The sequence below is a fragment of the Sander vitreus genome, chromosome 12, assembly GCF_031162955.1.
Source record: "Sander vitreus isolate 19-12246 chromosome 12, sanVit1, whole genome shotgun sequence".
NCBI lineage: Eukaryota > Metazoa > Chordata > Actinopteri > Perciformes > Percidae > Sander > Sander vitreus.
Window position 1 is genome coordinate 4,803,417 of NC_135866.1, and position 21,399 is coordinate 4,824,815.

At 42.5% G+C, this 21,399-nt stretch overlaps 1 protein-coding gene across 3 annotated transcripts in view; it reads right to left on the reverse strand.

Moving 5' to 3' along the window:
* The window catches only part of zeb1a (zinc finger E-box binding homeobox 1a), a 91,030-nt gene extending 69,951 nt beyond the window's left edge, over nucleotides 1-21,079 (reverse strand). The window contains exons 1-3 of one of the 3 annotated variants that reach the window (XM_078263512.1): nucleotides 20,971-21,033; nucleotides 20,275-20,349; nucleotides 19,265-19,476 (exon numbers count right to left, since the gene is read on the reverse strand). In XM_078263512.1, the coding sequence (XP_078119638.1) occupies nucleotides 19,265-19,280 (16 nt within the window). In that variant the 5' untranslated portion in view covers nucleotides 19,281-19,476; nucleotides 20,275-20,349; nucleotides 20,971-21,033. Of the gene's footprint in view, nucleotides 1-19,264; nucleotides 19,477-20,274; nucleotides 20,350-20,970 lie in introns of all 3 variants that reach the window. The other 2 variants (XM_078263513.1, XM_078263510.1) reach the window with 2 other exon arrangements.
* Nucleotides 21,080-21,399: the final 320 nt, after the last annotated feature.

Genomic DNA, 21,399 nt, shown 5'->3' on the forward strand with positions numbered 1-21,399 from the left:
TTTCCTAAATTTCCATTCAGAACTTTTATAAAAAAAAGTTTTATATAACCATTCCAATGACTCCAAAGCTGTTAAGGTAAGTTAAGCAAAAAAAACTGCATAGTTCCCCTTTAAAAAAAAAAAACCACACTTGACCTTGTTAGCTCATTGGCGGCTCGTGGAGTCATATCATTGGAGGTGTGTTTGGATATCAGCAGACAAAACCTTTACTTACATTTCCAAAAGTGTTTGGTGCAGTCTGATTTGTTCATTTGTCTGTCCTGCTTTGCCTCCTGATCCAACAGCTTGTTTGCTAAGTCATGCCCACTTTCAAACAATCAAATCTCAACAATTTGCTCAAATCTATCATGATTATACCCCGATGTTTTTATTTCTCTATTTGTAACATTACAGATCCCAAATATGCTAATTGATTTCACTGCCTTCAAAGCGCCATCAGTTGGGATTGTTTCCTTAAATATGGTCTATTAAATAGCCATGTTTGTACTATAGTAATCCACATTAAAAAAAAACAGACCAGACTTGTACAAATATATACAGAGAAATAAATTCAACTTTTAAATATGCCTTTTTTACTTGAGATAAAAAAAGGCATCATCGGCAACATAACCCTGAACTTCAGACACTTGAAATCCAAATATAAAATAGCGTCCCACTCGTACTGTATTAAGTCCCAACGTCCTCACAGATTAAGCCTTTTATGAATGGGTGTCTCCAGTCAGCAGCCTAATTTCATAATCAGAACACAGATGGAGAGCGGACAGAGCTGCAGCCTCCGCCTCCCTTCCCCTGCTAACGATATCTCCATCTCCAAATCCAGCAGGCTACTTCACACCATCCCACCATCTTACATCATATTACTTAATCAGGCCACTGTATTTTTGGCACTGCAAGCGCAAAAAAAACCCTGCCCGTCTACTGTATGTCAGGGAGTTGGCAGCAGCCGCGGCAGCGAGTTCTGCAGGCAGCTCCCTGTCCTCACTAAATGAAGACCATGCTGCTGCCGTCTGGATGTCTGACGGCTAGCTAGCTCGCTTTGAACGGCTGTCAGTGAGGGGAGCGTCAAGCTGGGAGATGAGTCTGCGCCCGGGTAGCGGAAAGGCTTCATGTCTGAGTGGCACAGAACCAGAGCATCTCCATATGCTTTCAGCTGTTGTATTAAAAGTTCAACTGAACGTCTGGGATGATTGGAGGAGGCACAGCTACAGGCGTGATCTTTTCAAAGAACGTAACCCTCACTACACAACAGCAGTGTGTTTGGTATAAATTCAAAATGTTTGGTCTTCACCGCACTGTGGGAACAAGAGTCTTAGATTATATATTTAGTCAGTTTACATGCAAACTGTACTATTTAGTGCATTTGCACAACTCTTAATGTCAGACGGACAGAATAAGCAGTAGAAAACTGCCATGTGCGGACAGACTGAGAAAATAACGACCTGTTTTGAGAGCATGAGGAGATGCTAACCTACTTTTTCTTTACAGGTGTGTTCGGAGGAAAACATCACAGAAAAACAACTCAAGGCTGTGCTGTAAGCGATAAAGACAAAGGCATCATCCTAAACCTGCAGGCATAAAAAGCAAACTCCCCAGATGTATAGGCAGTCTGAGAAGAGATATGCATGTGTTTGAGTGTGTGCGTGTGCTTGTTTACCCTGTCACACAATGCAGGGAGGAGGGAAAGGAAAACACAGGGACAGGCAGGAACCTTTCCCAACACAGTTTAGCAAAATGTCATGCACGCTCAGACCACCGGTCGACTGAAATGTCATCCAGGCGAGTCAGCAAAGACGCTAAACAGACAAACACTGCACAGTTGTGTATCGGCACAAAGTGAATGCCAAACAAATACCTATAATTCCAACACCTTCAAGCCACAAATGTGCTCAATTTGCCGTGACTGTTGAAGGATACAGAGGGATTAAACTCCAGAACATCTTGGCCTTCATGATGTTTTTTTCCCCACTGAGCACCATTAATTTATTGCTTTTGAAAGTGTGTGTTTACGTGACTGTGTGTATTTTGGCCATGGTTAAAGTCTCAAATGAACATGTTGGACATTATACATTATAGCGTTTGGAGGATCCACTTTTTAAAAAAATAATTAGAAAGAGAGAAAGCTAAGGTCAATGCAGGACAAATGTATTCATTCACAAAAGTGCTTAAAATGCAGAAATGAAAAACTGCTCAAATTTGAAGTCACGAGACACAGCTCGGTCTGTTTGGAGGTACTGGGAAAGGGGCGGAGCTTTCTTCCCCTCCAGTGTGGTAGAATATAATTGTGCTGAAAGGCTGCATGGTCACGCCACGGGAGGAGAGTTTTATATCCAAACCTGCCTGCTGTAACGTTGTCAGGTGGTATTTATGAGATTTGTAATAGGGTTAAAGCCCATGCAGGCACACCTGCTACGCTGGGAAGGATACACACACACACACACAATGCAATAGCAGCAAATCCTTGACGTTGCTTGTTTCTGCTTGTTTTCAGTTGTATTTAAGTGCCGTGTTGATCCACAAATCTGATGAGGGCACCATGCACGTAAATACACTGGACTTGTCTTCACATGGATTGAGTGGGAGAGAAGAGAGGCTGCCAGGGGCTTTAACAGTTTTTCCAAGAACGTTAAAACTCAAGGCAACAAAGGAAGAAAAGCTCAGTCACACAGGCATTAATCAAATTAAGGCTGCAACTAATGATTATTTTCATTATTGATTAATCTGACAAATATTTTCTCAATCATTTGGTCTATAAAATATCAGAAAATAGTGAAAAACATCTTTTATAGTTTCTCGGAGACATAGTACTGTATATAAGGTCTTGTTTTGTCAGGCCAACTTTTTGCCTTTCTTCTTTGCTTAATCAATTAGCCAAATAGTTACTGATTAGTTCCTGTTCATTGACCAATCAATTCATGTACTAATTGTTTCAGCTCTAAGGTTTTTGACATCGGTACATGACATCAAGTTAACTAACAGACTATGGACCCAGTCTACCAGAGTTGGCTGAAGGTGATGGGGTACGAAGATTTCACAAAATACTTCACCTCTGTCTTGCAAAGCTACACATTAACTCATTCAATTCAAACACTTGTCCTATTTGAAGTTGAACTACGAGATTATTCTAGCATGTGTGCACTGCACGCCGTCCGGGTGTACACACAATACATACTGCTGATCTGAGCTGTAAAAATGTCTCTTTTGTTGCATTTTTAGCCTCTGTTCTGTTAGACTGTAAGACACAACGTGACTAATAAGAGGAGAAACTAAATAATGAGCTTTCACACAAGCTTACTACAGGTTGGTAAGATTAACTCCAAGTATCTTTAAACTCGCAAATTGACTGCTGCATGAGACCAGAAGGGAAAGCAACCAGCGGTGATGAAACCCAGTAAGATGTAAAAGCTGCGGTGTCTGAGCTGCACCTGGGCCAATTCTCTTATACAGATAGCTCAAAAAGGAAAAGTGCAGCTCAGCCAGACTCCTGGCTGAGCGTGGCCGTGGACTATGTGTGGTGCTTAGGTTACATACTAGATGAAGGCAGGAAATTAAACTTTTTGCCCATCGACTACACAGGCTGATGGTTTCCAAAAGTCAAAAGCTAATTTATAGTGACACGGCTGAACCTAAACATGTTAACACCAAGGTCAAAATCTTACAATTGTATCAGTTTAATGCTAAAAAAGAAAGGTATTGACTTCAGTAATGTCAGTCCAACACAATATTACACTGGTTACAGAGACTAACCATCCATAGACAGAACTTTCCATTATTTGAATGCTGTCACATTTGTGTCATGACAATAAGCTGCTAAGATTAACTGTCAACTATCACGGCTGGTTATGTGGTTTGACTGTGCAAAGTGAAAATGACAGTTTACCTATGCAGGTGTAAAGATAGCACAGAGACCCCCTGCAGAAACCCCTCCCCCACATGTTTCCCCCAACGAAGGCAGAGGCAAACACAGAAACAAAATGGTGAGAAAGTCCGCAGTGTCGTTTGTTCACATCTCTTGCTGACTGCACAGCCGACACCTCAGCGATCACGCTGCAGTGGCAACACCGATGCCTAAACTGCTTTGATCAACAAAAACCTCCCAAAGTGGATAAGCACGGTGGCAGTAACAGCGGAGATCCTGAACGCTCAGCAGAACAAAGAATAACAATTACACAGGGAAAGCAAATTTGATTTAAAAAAAGCAATGAAAAAGGGGGCAGGGATGCTGTAAGATTTGGTCATGGTTTTTATCCAGAATGCCTTGTAGTTAGTACCATGCACTACCCATGAAACTAGGCTAGAGCTGCAGCTAGTGATCATGTTCATCATCGATTAATCTGCCCATTATTTTCTCAATAAATCTGGTAATCACGTGGTTTATAAAATGTCATAAAATTGTGAAAAACGCCTGTCATTATCTGAAGGTGACGTTTTCAAATTGCTTGTAACCAAAATACCTTAAATTCACTACTGCATGAAACAATGAAAAAAAAACTAATTGAGAAGCCGGATTTGCTATATGTCAAACAACTAACAGATCAATTGTGTCAGTTTGAAACTACACAAGGAAATGAAACCCCAAACCTTCTGGTGCTGTTGCCATTATCTTACCCAAAGATAGACATAAAAAAACACCAGAAATCAAACATCATAACTGAACATCAATTCAAAATCCTGTAAAAACATCAGTGCCAGATAATTTCCCTGGAAAATAATTTTCCTGGAAGGGAAATACTAGATGCAATCCAATATAAAAGAGCTCCATCAACTCACAGTCATGACTCAATAAAAAAAGTATTAACAATAATGTGTGAAAAAAGAGCATGACAAGTTCTGAGAGCCTAAATTTGCATCTTCAATTAGTTTGTTTTGTCCGATATATCTATTCTATACTTAAGTATATTCAGTTTGCAATTGGATGAACAGCAATTCTTTACATATAAGAAGCCAGTATCGGTAAATATTTTGTATTTTTGCTTGATAAATTACCTAAACTATTATTATCATATCATAAATTTAACTGTTACTAGCTACTAGTACTTCTTCTATTTATTCCAAACAAGCACAAACTGCTACAGCAGTAGATATGAAACACTACACTGGATGTTCCCAGAGATCTGATGTCAAGCATCACCTTTTTACAATTTCACGGACTAGATAAAAGACTGTGATAGTAGACCATGTATTCAGATATGACTCTCAGGCTCAACTGCCGCGCTGCCAGGAGCCACGTTGCGCGTGGTGATGCAGTTATTGTCACAGCTACGGTGCAAACGTGTTGCTTCATGCCTACAACTCATCAAAAAGGCGAGCACTCTTCTCGCCCAGCAGCCGCCTCAATTACAGCAGCATCACCCCCCGGCTCCGCCGTCCCTTCATCCATCCATCCCGTCTGGGTGTAATTCATCAGGGCGGAGTGGCTTCCATTAGCGCTCTTCCGCAGGGACAGCGCAGCCTCCGAAGCACAGCACTCAGGGAGCTCACTGGGGCCCCGCACTTTACCCTAACAGCTTCATCAACTCTCCATCCCCTTGAGCCGGACACAAACACTCACACCAAACACAAAAACACACACACAACCTCTGGAGGGCCCAATTAGCAGCCGCCATCACCTGTAATTCAATAACAACACTCCCTTTCTTTCAGCCTCAGAAGCTCTCTCTTTCACCTGACTGTGCACTGTTTAAAAAAAAGGACGACTCCTAATGTTCTCCTACATCAATGAACAAATCTAAATCTACACTGACAGTTTATTAAGGGATCTGAATAGACCTGCATATTATGTTTGCGAGCAAAAAGTGTCTTCCACCTCCTCTGCCTTTTTTACAAGTCTCATGTTTCATCCCTCTTGCTCCACGCACACCCCATCAAGCCAACAGGACACAGGATGGAGAGGAGACACAGAGAGAGAAAATCCACACTGCACATCACTGCTCAGCTTCTAATCAAATCCTCTGTTCCATTTCCGTTACTCACCCTGCATCCTGCATGCTGGGAGAGGAAAAAAACAGAGAGGCAGCCGCTCTGTCTTTGCCCAGCTATGAAATGAATATAACATAACAATAAATCCAGAGAAACCGTAAACAGAACATAAATAGAACCACAGCTAAGTGGTGCGCCGTTTACAGTCCGATCATTATGAGATGGGTCCGCACATTGAGGAAACATTAATTCATAACTGAGCAAATCGAATGATGTTAGCAGCACTGCCCAGGAGCAGATCAATAAGGGCCCTGCAATTAATGATTATTTTATTAAACAGTGAAAAATGTGCATCTAATTTCCCCAAGCCCAAGTTGACATCTTCAAAATGCTTATTTTATTCAACCAAAAATCAGAAAACAATGGGGAAAATATCTAGGGTTTAATTTAGGGTTGGGCCTGTGTATAAAATGTCAAACTAGTTTGATATTAAGCCAAACACTGGACTGGACTGGTATATATAATTTTATGACTAGGTGTCTCACTTGACTCAGCAGCTGCTCATGTCATCTTGAATGAGAGTGTGGCGACTGCAGTCCACTTGCTGGCGGTAATGCACCTCTACACTGGTTTGCCAACCGCCATTAAACACTAAAGAAGAAGAATCAGGAAGTGAAGTAGCACCGTTTTGCTACAGTTTCCTGGTTGAATGACATGTTTCCTCGAAACAGTGTGAAACAGGCTTTGGGTGGGTGTGTTTCTCATTTAATGGCTGTATCACAGGTGATACCAATCAGCAGAGACATGTCTGTAAACTCGTGGCAATGAAAAGGCTCACTTAGTACATTTTTAAACAGACATAATATTTACATAATATATAATCACATTGTCATGCTTATTACTAATGCAAAATAAGTTAGATTCAGAGTAACTGGCACAGGATGCTGATGTAGGATACTATATAGATACTTTTTCATTTGCCAGAACGTGTCATAATGGCAAATGCCAGTTCAGCCAGTTTGCATAAAATCAAACGGCCTGGTTTGGTATGTTTGCTTGAAAATTGACAAATAATCAATTAATTACCAAAATAGTTTCCAATACATTTTCTGTGAATTGACTAATCGATTAAATTACTTTAATTTAATAATTGTTTCAGCTCTAAGTAGTTGTGAAATCACTGGTCAAATATTAAAATGTCGCCAAGCGAGGCGACATGAGGAAGCACAGAAAGATTCAACTTTTGCAGATATATGACACGTGGGAGCAACAAAATGCCAGCAACCCATCACGTTCATTTAATTCCTTTGGGGAAACAGAACCACAAAATAGTTTTCTACTCCAAACTAAAATGCGTGAAAGTAATCAGCTGAACATCATGGTCAACGGCTTTCCAATTCCCCCGAGATATGACTTTAACAAGCTACCAAGACTTGGAAGACAAAGCATGGACACATCCCAACACATCCCAACAGAAATTAACTTGTGTTGTGCACCAGTATAGTGGCAATGGGAGGAAAACCACTGCCCAATCAGAGTTAGGTATGTAGATTACCAGCTCAATGCTAATGCCACGTTCTATTTACCTCGGAACTCGGAAGCCGGAGCTGGGAATGACGTCATACCCGAGTTGAATGCATTCCATTTAAAAGTCGGATTTTCATTGTTTTCATTAGCTCTAGCCCGGTTAGCTATTGTTAGCAATACCAATTGATAACAACGCATTACGCCGTTTTTTGTGCATGCAAACAGTGTAACAACATGTCCGCAGACAGAAGTTGACCATGCCTGTGTGAACGACTGATTTAGTGACACAAATAAGACAGAAGTGCTTATAACTTTATGTTACTGCAGCTTTCAAAACTGTAGATACAGCGGGGAGGCATGTTGGATTTTGAACTCGGGCTACTGCGAGGTTGTCCGAGTTCCGAGCTCGTAAATCCGAGGTCAGGGGGCGTGTTTCCGACTTTGACCTTGTTAAAACCGAGTTCCGAGGTAAATAGAACGCGGCATAAGCATGCTCTTGAGAGGCAAGAGAGAGCCTGTCACTTTGCATCTGTATAGTGTGAACATGTGTTTAGTAAGGACTTTTCCCAAAATGCCTTGCAACAACCCACGAGAAAGGGGGCGTGATTTAATTTCAAGCAAAGGCAGCCAATGGTAGGTATATAAATAAAGCCTTCTAGCCAACAACATTTTTGAACAGTGACATGATTATGCCTCTTTGCTTAGTGTCACATGCTACATATCTTTAGTTATGTCAACTTTAATTTTCTGCTTCAAGCAAGAATATTCCTGAGCGACTCTTTTCCTTTGATACATACCATAATGTTAGACAAGCTACAGTTACAGTGTAAAAGAGGAGACTAATAAACCCCTCTACTAATTCTCTCTTCCCTTCCCACCTGTCCTGCTGCTGTACTCACTCAGGTATGGGGGGGTCCTAAGTGAGTCCTGGCCCCTCCTAACCCACCTGTCCACCGCTCATGATTTGTGTCTCCTGAGACCGCTGAGGCTGTTGGGAGGTCGGTCGCCTCCCCTGCTCCTACTTTAGCTTTATTCAATCATAAATGATTTGGAAGCTTCCAAGAATTATTTGGTTTTATATAGCTTTGGTTCCTCAAAGTAACAAAATGTGAAATCAGAATAAATAGCTCGCTGTGGTTCTTTCGGCTATACTACATCCCTATGAAAATAATCAGGATCCTGTGAACGGGCATTTGAGTGTAAAACGCTTTAAAAGGGATAAGCCATGGTACATGCCTAAAGAAACATTCTACATTACTATATACTGTACAACTTTAGTAAACATGCAGTGCTATTTTAGATTATAATCCTTTTCCAATAGTGTCCTGGTCATGACAACACAGACTGTAGAAATCTAACCAAGTCTTAAAACATCGGTTTCCAATTCATAAGTGACAAGATCACTAATTACAGTGATTTGCACTTACTTTCAACAAATTACTTAACTTGAATTTTCTTCCTAAACCCAAAAATATTCTGTTTTCTATTAGATTAGACAAAAAAGCAGAAAATCCTCACAACTGAGAAGCTGAAACTAGAAAATGTTTACGATTTTTGCTTGAAGGGGAAAGAGAGGGAGAATGACATGCAGCAAAGGCTGTAGGACGGAGTTGAACCCACGGCTGCTGCGTCGAGGAGTATATGGGCGCGCACTCTACCAGGTGAGCAACCCAGGCGCCCTCAGCGCCACATTTCTTTTCGTTTCAGCTTCCCTACACCTGTTTCTTTTTGGTTTACCTTCGAGATGTGTCCCAGTTTTAATTGGAAGCGAATAAAAGCGGGTAGCCTATCACAGGCAAACAGCACAGCACTTCAATGACCAACATGTGTGGGATTACGGCTAGACTTTAGTCTCTTAGTCTCTACTGTACAACATCCGTGGGTGTGGCTTGGTGTAGTGCCTGGAGGCCAGCAGCAGCTTTGGGCTGCGTTTTCACAGATTTCCTCTGAGCTCGAAGGAGCCGGCCGCCTCTGTTCTGCTCCTCAGGCGGCGGGAGAAAAAAGAGAATGGAGGATGGCAGGATATGCAAATTGTAGCACCACCAAAGAAGAGGGAGAGGAGTTTCCCACCGGCTGAGTGTGAAAGAGTGCTTCCCCCCCTCCCATACACACAGGACTTTCAATGGGACTCTTTCTTTGGACACACACTGGCCTGAATGCACACATCACACCCACACAATCCCACCAAACATATAAACACAAAAATTAAATTAAATTAATTAAATACAGGTGCAAATGCGCAAATGCATTAATATATGCATGGTGTGAGTTGGGATGCTGGTCAGCAGCAGAATAAACTGGGTCCCTTCACCACAGGCTGTCTTTCACAGCTCAGCCTTGGTTAGCACCACAGTGTAGATTAAAGTTTTAGTTGTTAGCTGCTCGGGGAGCCTCTTGAATACATGAATATTCAGGTGCTTGAATGGGAACGATGAAAGGCAACGGCAAAGCAGGTTACTTGTGGAAATGGGTTAGGCCACCTTTAAGAAATGTGCTAATACTGTAGGAGTTTTGGCAGTTCCTCTGAGATTTTATGCACCGATGGCCCTGGAGGTGGATTTCAGTTCTGGTTCCACATTTGGCTTTGTTTTGAGCGTAGGTAGCAGTGAGCAAACTCTGTCTTCATGACATCAATTTGAAATGGCATTGTGAGTTCCGAGCAGGATTTGGCTTCACCATAATATTATTTTAATTCAACACGGCAGACTATAAAGGAACTGGATTTTTCTTTCTACCACTCTTTGAGCTCTTCATTCTTAGCATGGCACATATCTGTGACGTGTTACATTTTTGGGGCACAGCAGTTTAAACTGTGAATGTATTTCATTGATTTATAGCGACAAATGGGCAGCAATTTACTCTCAAATCATTCAGAAAGCACGGGCATTAGTACTCTTCTGTGATCTGACATTATGGTGAATATTTATATTGTATTGGGAGTCTTGGATGTGTGACAAGACCCATTTCTGCAGCCTAAACATAGATCAAGTATTGGGTAATAATGCCAGCTAACTTTGTCTTTAAGGTCTACCTGCCTTAAAGTTTTTTTACTGCAATTCTAGTCTTGCACGCTTGACACAATTAAGGTGCCATTTAGCCCTAAATTGATTCAGGTGTGCATGGATTGGTACTTGAGGACTAATGATGAACAAGTGACATTGGCGCATTAGAGACAGTCAGCTTTACTATGACATTTTTTATTTATTTATTTTTTAATAATTTGATGCAAAAAAGCTATCTATGTTATAATTCCCATGTGTACTTTGGGGTAATCTTTACACAGCACACAGAGAAAATATGCCAAGCACTGAAACTGTACTAAGCATCTTCGTGCTGTTCACTGCCACAGTGCTTCTGAGCACATGTGGCTTGTGTGTTTCCTAACACAGCTCCAGGGCTGCTCCATTGACCTCTGACCTCTCTATGAAATGACTGTGAGGGTGGGGTGGGGGGGAGCTATCTTCTAAAACCTGTTTTGTTACCACTGGTGATGCAGACAACTTATAGTGTTGAGTTTCAGAAGCCACATTGCCACGTTTCAGATTTACTTAGCCTCGTCGGTGCAGTGCAACCTGAATGACACAATTTGTTGCTCTCGGTTTCATATCAAATCAGAGGGCAGCACGCCATTTCCCGTCCGCCTCGACTATAAATAGTGCTCATGGGTTGCAGTGGGCTTATCACACCTGCATGACAACAGGCATGTCTGTGCTGGCTAATGTTTGTAGGCATTTCTCGTTGGATTCAGGCAACTTTCTGAATGTGTTTTTTTTTGTAAGCTACTTAGTTATATAATAATAATAAAGGTTGCTGTATAGTGGATGATGACTAAAAATGATCCAGACTCTCTGACTCTTTCTTTAATCTAAGTCAGATGTGGGAGGGTGTATATTATTTAAACCCATTTAAAGATGATGCCTTTTATTAGGCTGCATTGAGTCATCTGCCTCAACTTTCCACGCCTGATCTGTCAAGGTGCCTTTATATTCATCTAATTGAAACGCAACAGCGTCAGCGGGAACTGCTGATTTTCCCTAACAGGCAGCATATTAATGCATGTAAATCCAAACAAGCGGGCCTCTGTTGTTATGCAAAGCCTGGAGGAAAGTAGCAGTTTCCCACCTTGATGTTAACACAACACACATACTCTCGCCTGTGCGCGCGCACACACACACACACACACACACACACACACACACACACACACACACACACACACACACACACACACACACACACACACACACACACACACACACACACACTACTCAATTAGTCACAGCAGCAGCATCAGTAGCCCTGACGCACCTCCCCCTCTGGACCATAAAAGGCGATGGGAGGGGTAATGCTGACACGCTAAAGACATCCTGTAGTGCTTTGTCATTCCACAGGCCTTTACTGCAAGGGAAACAGCACACACACACACACACACACACACACACAAACACAGAGCCCCAGGCTCTTTAGCACAAGGAGAAAGTAACATGAATGGCCGATGTTCATGGATCAATTAGCAGCTTACTGTTGACCACCGCCACCTCTAATAGCACTCAGGACCATTTCCATCTGACTCCTTAAAACACAACAAAGGCTCACATGTGCATAAATATTCACATTACACAAATATATAAGATAAAATAAATAAAAATAAATAAAAAAAACTACAAATGCCTAGTCCTTCGTATAAAAAAATAGCTTTTGGTATGCATAATAGCATGTTGGATAATTACATCTATTATATGTTATCAGACTAAAGGCCGTTTTATAGTCATTCGTAGAATCAACGGCGTACCCCCGCAGAGAGGGTTAACTTTTCCTGCTACAGATTTCCCACCGTGGTCAGAAAGCACAGGGGAGACACATTGTTTCTCTCACTATGCCTCTAGAGTAACAACTTGCTCCGAAGACAATTGCCGTCACTCTCTCATTTTCTCCCTCGCTCTATCACCCACTCCCCCCACACACACACATGCCGGCTCGAGGCACACACCAACGCACAAGAAACAAAGAGTTTCGCGATTGACCCTCCGGAAACCACACACCCCCTATCGTTCTGGCGGTGAAATGCACCCGTTCAACCCCAACGCAAAACTCCGAAAGAGTCACAACACCGTAGGAGCGACGCCGTAGCTACGGCGTGGAGTTTACGCACAACCGTAAAACGGCCTTAAGAGTGTAGCAGGCAGGAGCCAGTCTACGGCCAGGCCTGTTAGTTCCACATAAATGCTAAATAATATCTTAGGGGCAGGACACTCCCATGAGTCCTCTGCTCTGTAGACAGCTGTTACTAGGGCACCTATAGGGTGAGCTGGAGGAAATGGTTCATTCACACAAAGACAGTCCTTTACTGGTATGTGATTGTACGAAGCCACGATGTGCCAAGGTCTATAAGCTCAGCTGAAGGGCCATACAGTAGTTCTTATTAGGGCTGCACGATATGAGGAAAATATGCTATATGTGAGAACATTGTTGAATATCGCGATAACAATATTGCTTGCAGTAAATAAACAGATATTAAAATGTACTCAGTTCTACCTTTCTGCTGCTTTCAGTATTCTAAAATACAACAAACTGCTTGATGGATTCAAAACAAATCATTTCCAACATTCTTTTATTGAACAAATTGAACACTGAATTGAATATAAAAGGCACCACTTAAAAAAGAATGACAGTTACATTTTAATGTGCAGTTGTATACTGATTTCTACTCTATTTTCTTTCAACTTACACAATAAATCTTTTTTGTGTCTACTGCGATATGTTGCAGCATTTCACAATGTGTATATTGCGCCAGTTAATATTGCGATGATGATTAAAAAACAATATATTGTGCAGCCCTAGTTCTTGTTAGATGATGCAAAGCTTGCTTGCACAACATGCAAGGCATTACAGAGCATTACAGCCTCAGCATTACAGCCTCAGCATCTACAGAGGAGCGCTGAATAAATACCAGACACACACGCAGATAAAATGCTACTCATCTCAGCGCATCAAACAACAGCCAGCTGATCAAAGAGCCTATCACCAAAGAGACCAGAGTATTCCCTTAAAATAGTCATCCACCACACGTTCATATCAACAAAACTCTGTTTCCCTGACCTGATATAACGTACAATCCGTCAGTCAACAAAGTCAGTGAAAGCTCTGATAAACACTACACGTGTCTGTTGGTGCACCACTATCACTGCTAGTGAAAATGCTCCATATATCATTTAACCAAACGTACTGTACATCTGCAATTTAAACAAGCGACTGGCTTGAGGATTATTATGAAGTATTAAAAACATTTGTAGCACAGCATCGGCTCCAGAACCATCACTGGCACTAAAACAGGAAAGCTGAAAGCTTCACTGTGGAGTTTTTGGCCTCTCGTAGTGCTATGGAGCTATGTGGATCGCCGTTTTGTCTATGCACACACACCACACACACACACACACACACACACACACACACACACACACACACACACACACACACGGATGACGTGATGCACATTCCTGCCAAGTGTTTCACACTATTCCACTGATCTACAGGTGGCATTGACACACCAAGATGTGCAGCAAAGCGCCCCACAAAGGCAGAGAAGAAGAAGACTGCTAGCAAGTTTACACTGGATGCAAACAATGCTGGATTCAAAATCCTTAAAAAGAATCAACTTTGCAAGTAGTTCATGAGAAAGGACATGCGTTCATCACGTGTTGGACCTTAAGGATACACATAACGCACAATTTGGTGTGACTGAATGTCTACCGGTAAAGGCCCGGGCCCTGGCAGGCTCGGAGGTATGAGCAGTCCCAAGCCTGGGAGTAGGCCGCTGTGTTTATCCTGTCAAGGTATGTTAACACCAGGCTGCATTCCTCTAGTCCCTAAATTGCTGTGTTAGATTACAGCCCAGCTGAGAGCGCACACACACACAAACACGGAGCACTTTGAGGTAAGAGGAAAGGCGTTGGATGACCAAGCTGGGACCAAAATGGCAGCAGCAACATGGAGGGCCAACACCTGCCATTTACAGAAGAACTGCAGACCATCAACATGCGGTGGCGCTAAAGACAAGTTCACCGCGGATCTAAAATAAAAACAACTTCACCATTTTTCCTCCGCTTTTTTCTTTACAAGGATGTCCTTATATAATGACTCTAAAACACAGGGATGTTATTTGTACTGTGCATGCTGTTACAACTCCCTCAAATCTACAGTCTAATGTGTGCAGCATTTTCCCTGGCTCAGAATGGGCCTTTGGGGGGGACACATGAAGTGTGTGGTCTGGGGGGGGATTTTGAGCATTAAAAACTTCATTTCCTGCAGTCCGATACATTTTAGGCACCAATTTCTTGTCAAAAAATGTATTTCTTTATCTAAAGGAATACACCAAATTCTGTTGGCAGGAAACAAAAAATATAATGAAATATAATGCATGTAAGGGGGCTTTCGTATCCGGGACCTGGGTCCGGATTTGACTACACTTGACCTCAAAGTCCAGTTTGTTTAATTACTATGCTATATGTTATAGTTTAGCTGGCTTGTCAGCGCAGATCGGTATGTCTGGCTCCTGAAAATCAGACGCTTTGGCACTCATTATTTTCCTTTGGCGCTGGCTAAAACCTCTTTCTTTATCATACCCGCAAACTCAGAAGGGCTGAAAAAGATGACACATTTTACATTTTATATACATAAATAAATGTACAATATATTTATAAATATAAAATAAAGGAGCACAAAACGACAGCGACATTAAAGAACGGCTTGTTTATTGCTAAGGCCACAGGGTAAAATTAAATGATTTATTAAAAACATAATAACAATAACTTATAACAATAACTTATTTCACCAGTAAATTCCTGTTAAACAACAAAAACAACCACTGGATAGGAAAAGGGTATTTTACAATAACTTTGAATGCAGCATGAGGCTGGCGAGGCGAGTTTCAAGTGAACGCAACATCTGTGTTGTTTTTCAGACAACAGCAGCTACAGACTGTTGTTGGAATCCTCTACTGTGAAATACAAACACACTTTTACACCGTTTAGCTGTCAGCATTTTAACCGTGTTTACTCCAGCTGTTAGCTAACGGTAGGCTAACGTTACCTGCTGTCGAGTGTAGTGTTAACTAGCGTGACATGCGGCGATGTTTCAGTTCCCTCTAACAGCATCAAAGAGAAGTGCAGGCATTTACGTGGCACCTAAATAAGGCACCGAAATCCGCGTTGCTATTCGGTCTGGTAGATAACGGTCGTTAAGGCACCGGTGCCGTATTAGCACCGGGTCTCGGTACCCAACCCTACTCATTAACGTTAAACCAGACACCAATGGGTCTTGTTTCATTACGTGTTCGTTTTCATTTCGCTCATATCTTACGACAAGATATACATTAAAAATCAGATAACAATACTAATGCAGTGGAGGAGATAGCCTTGCCAAAATCCTTCACATAGAACAAAAATTGTAGGCTAACAACACAATTCGCTGATCTTACGTTAGCTGACAAGCCGACTAGCCGACAAGTTTGCTTTCCATTATAACGTTAACGTTAAACATGTTAACAACAACGTTAGAGAAAACAATTATATTGTTGGCAGATAACAGCACTTACCTCAAAACTAATGTCAGTGATTGGCCAAATGACTCGCGTGACGTATCACCAAAGATGTTTTATTGTGAAGAAGACCGCAGTAGGTTTTTGAAACTCCCGTTTTTGGGAAATTGGATCTACACGATTCACGTAGTGACATTTTCCCATTCAAAACGGCGATTTTCGCCAAAAAGCGACTAGTTTGCAGGTATGCTTCATGCAGGAAAAAACCTTGTGTGTGCTAAGTGTTTAATTTAGGCATAAACTAGTACAGTAAGAGAACAGTGGAAGTTGCTGAGGCTCTCTGCAGGCCTGTAGCCCAATGACACTCATCATTTACTGGCTTTTATAGCAGCAGGTTTACAGTGGCGTCCTGGTGGGAAATCTTCTGTTAAGACATAGTCACGTAGAGCAAGGCCAAGTGACTGTCAGCTAGCATTAACAGCAGGCAGGCTAGGGTAAGATGTTTAGATAGGGGAGAACAATGCCATATGAACTTGGGTGGCACACAAAAACAGCACAGACACCTGAATATGAGTCCCCTCTCAAGAAAACTGGCTCATTATGAATGAGATCATATCTACATGAAATGACAAAAAAAAAGGTTTTATAGGTATGAAGAGATGGATGTTAACACCTGATTGCCAGCATTCATGCATTAAAAACATTGAACTACTGCGGCAAAGAGAACAGACAACGTTTATCTTAAATGACTGGAAAAAATTAACTGGAAGTAGATTTATTTTCTGCCTCTAACGAGCAGGAATTGGCAATTGTCTCATCTGTCTGATAACAATCTGCTAAGGATTTTGTTAACGGTTCTGGTTCACTAAAACATAAGTGTGCAATGTGAAACTAAAACCACTAAATAAAATCCAATGCCAACTCTGACACTGTGGTTTGGACCCAAGAGAACCAGTGGTAGGTCTGAGTGTGCCCTTCACACATATTGTTTACGACGCTCAACTGGTACTAACCATTTACACTACAGCTGTCAGTCTTTCGTAATATAAATCACTGTGTCCAATGTGCTGTCATTTGGGGGCAACTGTACAAATCAATGTAATGTTTTGCCTTATAATCTTCTCACACCCTTATCCATAATAATAAACAAGATTCTGCAAAACTCTCAAGTGAGGAGAAGAGATGCTGACATTAGGAGAAACTCATAAGAGGTAAAAACAGGAGGGTATACATCAAAAGGGCAACACATCGGTGGTAGAAAGGTTTAAGAACGGGATCGAGAGCGGCTGTGTGAGGTGTTAAAGCAGTTACACACCGGGCCGATTACACCGGGCCAGCAGAAAAGGCAGTCGGACTGATCAGTCGGGTCCCCGAGGTCCAAATAAATTCCTCAAAACACAGTGAGACAACGCCGACTTGAGCACACGCTCTGCGCGTGCGCGAAACGTAATACGTCTCCATAGCAGCAGGCGGCGCTTCTCTGTATTGTTTCCCAGAAAATGAAAACCGGCAGCTGATAGGACGAACGCATCATGTGGGTCTTTTTTCTCCGGAAATTCACAGCCAGACTGTCATGGCGGCTTGTTCAGAATCCGATCTCATATTGTACTAAAACAGTTCACCGAAACGTGTTTCTGAAAACATTTTAAGCGAGAAATAGGCCATACAGCTGCTGAATCTGTCTTCATTTCAGATCGACAAAGGTCAGTTTAAAAGATTTTCGTCAGATTTTGAGAGGCTCATCCGCTCGCCATTTCCAGGTGAGTCCCGACTGCCCTGTCTCCGACTGAGCATGTCGGGTCTGCCAAAATAAAGGCCGACAGCTCCTCCGACAGACGACGGCACGGAACACACCGAACAGACTTGAGTCACTGACCTCGCCAGACTGTCCAACGGCCGATAAATGGGTTGGTGTGTCAGGGCCCTTAGGAGAGCTTAAACTTAATCCATTAGTCAATTATTGTAGGATATAAATTGGCTATTTTGATAATCAATAAATCGTTTGTCATTTTCTATGCAAAAATGCAAAACATTCTCTGGTTCCTGCTTCTCAAATGGGAGGATTTTCTGCTTTCAGACTATTGGTCTTGGAATTTATATAAGGCATTTTTAACTAATTGGTTAAAAAAGCATTAAAATGTGTACAGTGAAATTGACAGTTTTATTATAGCCCAATATCACAAATCACAAATTTGCCTCAGAGGGCTGAAATGTGTCTAACGTCACCTGAGGAATAACAGTTATTATCAGAGAAGGCCCATCTACAGTCTGCTTACTCACTTTATAATATATGTGTCCACTGTAAGATTGGCATATCTGTGTTAATGTCGAGTCATGTGAGCATACTGTTAAAGCACAAATGAAAGCTTTTTGTGAACAGTGTAGTGTAGTTGATGTACCAGCAGCTGTTTGCCACATCATGTTGATGACACACTGAGGTCATGGCACGTTAGCACAGGCTAATGTTCAGAAGGAAAAATCCAGAGCAGTGAGCAGTCTGTGTCATGTGGGATGAACTAATACAAAATGCACTGTTTGAATTTAGGCTGGTGGGGAAATAAAAGGGAACAGCAGCAGATGAGTTCTACTTGCAGCAGATGGAAGCGGTGCGCACTAAATCACACCACATTTTGCCATCTTGATTGTGGGCCCCGTTACACGGACGCGCTTCTTTCACATTCTAATCCCATTTAATGTTATATAATTAAAAGGAAACGAGACGCTCAGGGATATTCCCATCAAGTATCATGAGCTTTATACTGCATAGATATCACGGGGGGAAATCTGTTAAAATACACCTTTATAAGGTGTTGCATCACCTTGCGTATACCTGGCTGTCTCCGGTCCAGGAAAAAAAAGCAGCAACCCCGCCTTCACTGCAGTAATGGTACTGAGTGACCGCCATTCCCTTCCGCACAGCGCTCAGGAAATTGTATAACGAATTACCGCAACACAATAGATGGAAACGAGAGGTTTGACGGTGAGCCCTGTAAAGCGCTGTTACTGCACACAGTTTGGGGGAATAACAGAGCAATGACCACCTTATGCACCGCTCGTCTGCCGTGCACACTCACACAAAGCTGCACTCGACCAAACAGGGCGACCAATCCACACACACAGAAAAAACACACATATAAAAAGGTTGAGATAAAACATGCACAAGTAGGTCAGAAATGCTTGTCGGTGAGATAAATCCCGCGAGAATGAAAGGCAGGCGAGCATTCATGCCGCCGAGCTGGCCCGGCACACGGTTAAAAAAAAAAACTACACAAAAATCATCTCTACCTGCACAAGTTGACATTTGGAGCGGTTTTTCCTGGCTCCTCACGAGACACAGAGCCTTTAGGAAACGGCGAGCAGATCCTGTTCTGTGAACGGTCGCGAGCCGCAGGTGTTATTTCTGTTTATTTCTAGGCCATTTGTCAGCCCCGTTATCCGCGTTCAGGTAAACATGATGATGATGGTGGTGGTGGTGGTGGTGGTGATGATGATGGCTCCTGTACGGACGCACAGAGTCACCGTCGTGTCGTCAGCAGGAGAAAAAAAAGGTGCTTTCCGGCCCCTCGGCTCACACACATTAAATGCCTCATAACGGTGTCTAAAAAATATATAAATAAATGGGTTTACTTTTGTTATTGGCTGATACGATGTAAGAGGGGGAGTACAGGTGAGAAACTGTCCAATTAAGTTGTGTCAATTTAAAGTTATTACAACAGCCCACACCTAAAATCTATTTCGATATCCTTTACTTCATAACGGGTGGACTCATAAATACTCTCACTGCGTGGAAAAACACAGCCCACAAACATATTATTCACATACTATTCTATTCTGAGATAATTTTTATGATATCATAGAGATAAACTCCCTGCAGGTGATAATAGAGAGGTATTACAACTATATCACAGCAGATACCACTAAGTAAGATCAAGTAAATATAATGTCAACACTGACAATCAAATACACAGTACTACAAATCCATGTAATGAAGTGACTCGAAACCTATGCTTAGAAGCTAAAAAATACATTCCCTTATAATGCCCAAAATGCAGCCAAAAATAACATGTGTTTTCAGCATGTTTTACGGTTCACAACACCGAATTTACAGGTGCAAAAAGCAACAGTCGAAAACAAGGGGCAATTTGCAACACAGTCAACATAAAACTCACGCCGAATAACAAAAAATGCTATATAAATCAAGCTAAACTAGTGCAGGCAATGAGGAAATGCATGCATGAAGATACATTTGCCAAATTCTACTTCAGGAGGATTAAAAATACAGTTTCCACTCTTACCTTAACTGAGGGGACATGTGGTGTTGCAGTTGTGGCAGGGAGGGTTGAACTGAAGATAAAATAAACATCCCATCTCTTTTGCCGTCACCGGAGCAGAAGTGAACCAGACCAAACCCCATGCAAAAAAACAACATGCATTCAACTCAACAGCACGGTTTCCCATCCGGACATCAAAACATTCAGATAAAGTTGAATTATTTTGAACGAGAGGGAAAAACTGCACCGTCCGGGGCCAAGCGAGTAGCAAGTTAGCATGAAACTAACCCCGCAACAACCTCGCCCTAAAATCATACATAAACTGCGCTGAACGGGCCACGTTGTTATGTGAAAGCCCCGCAACCTGCCGCCAAGTCCTGCAGTGGGTGGAAAAGTGGCCGAAAAGTGCAGAAACAAAGAGAGGAAAAGTAAAGAAAACTAATAATACAGCCGAGCCAACTATCAAGCGCTCCTCGGGTTATTATAGCCTAAGTGACGGATAACGGTTCACTGTCAGGCGGCCCCATGTACCGCTAGGCGGAGAGAGAAGCAAACCAGGTATAACGGTACACCACCACACTGGGATATGAACACCCTAAAACTCTCCGAAACGTGGTCCAACTCACTCCAAACAAGTCTTCCAAAGGAGTTTACCGAGTGAAAAGCTCGTCGGCAGCCGGCCCGGTTCGCCCAGTCGGTTACGGAGGAGTTTGGACTTACCGCTGCTCCTCTTCGGGTTCGCCTGTTTTCTGCGCTTACACCTGGGGCCATCCGCCATGATCCTCTCGCTGAGTCTGAAGCGCAGCCGCTCGCCAGTCACCTCCTCCCTCCTCCCTCCTCCTGTCTCCCCCTCCTCTTCCTCACCCCTCCCTTCTCCTGTCCGCTTTACGACGTCACCTTCCCCCTGCAAAACACCTGGTTTGCGACACTGGCCCGCTTTTACGGCATCACCTTCTCAAACACCTCAGCACATGGCCCCTCCTACTGGCCGCACATGGTTGTGTGTGTGTTCTCTGATAGTCGTTTCCAAACGGTGGTCCTACCGCTTTAACAGGGTCGTCCCGGGACTCTCACTCGCGCTGCTGTTCCTGACTGCTGGAGAAATGAAAAATATAACAGTGAGGTGTTTCTGGATCTCGAGAGAGAAGG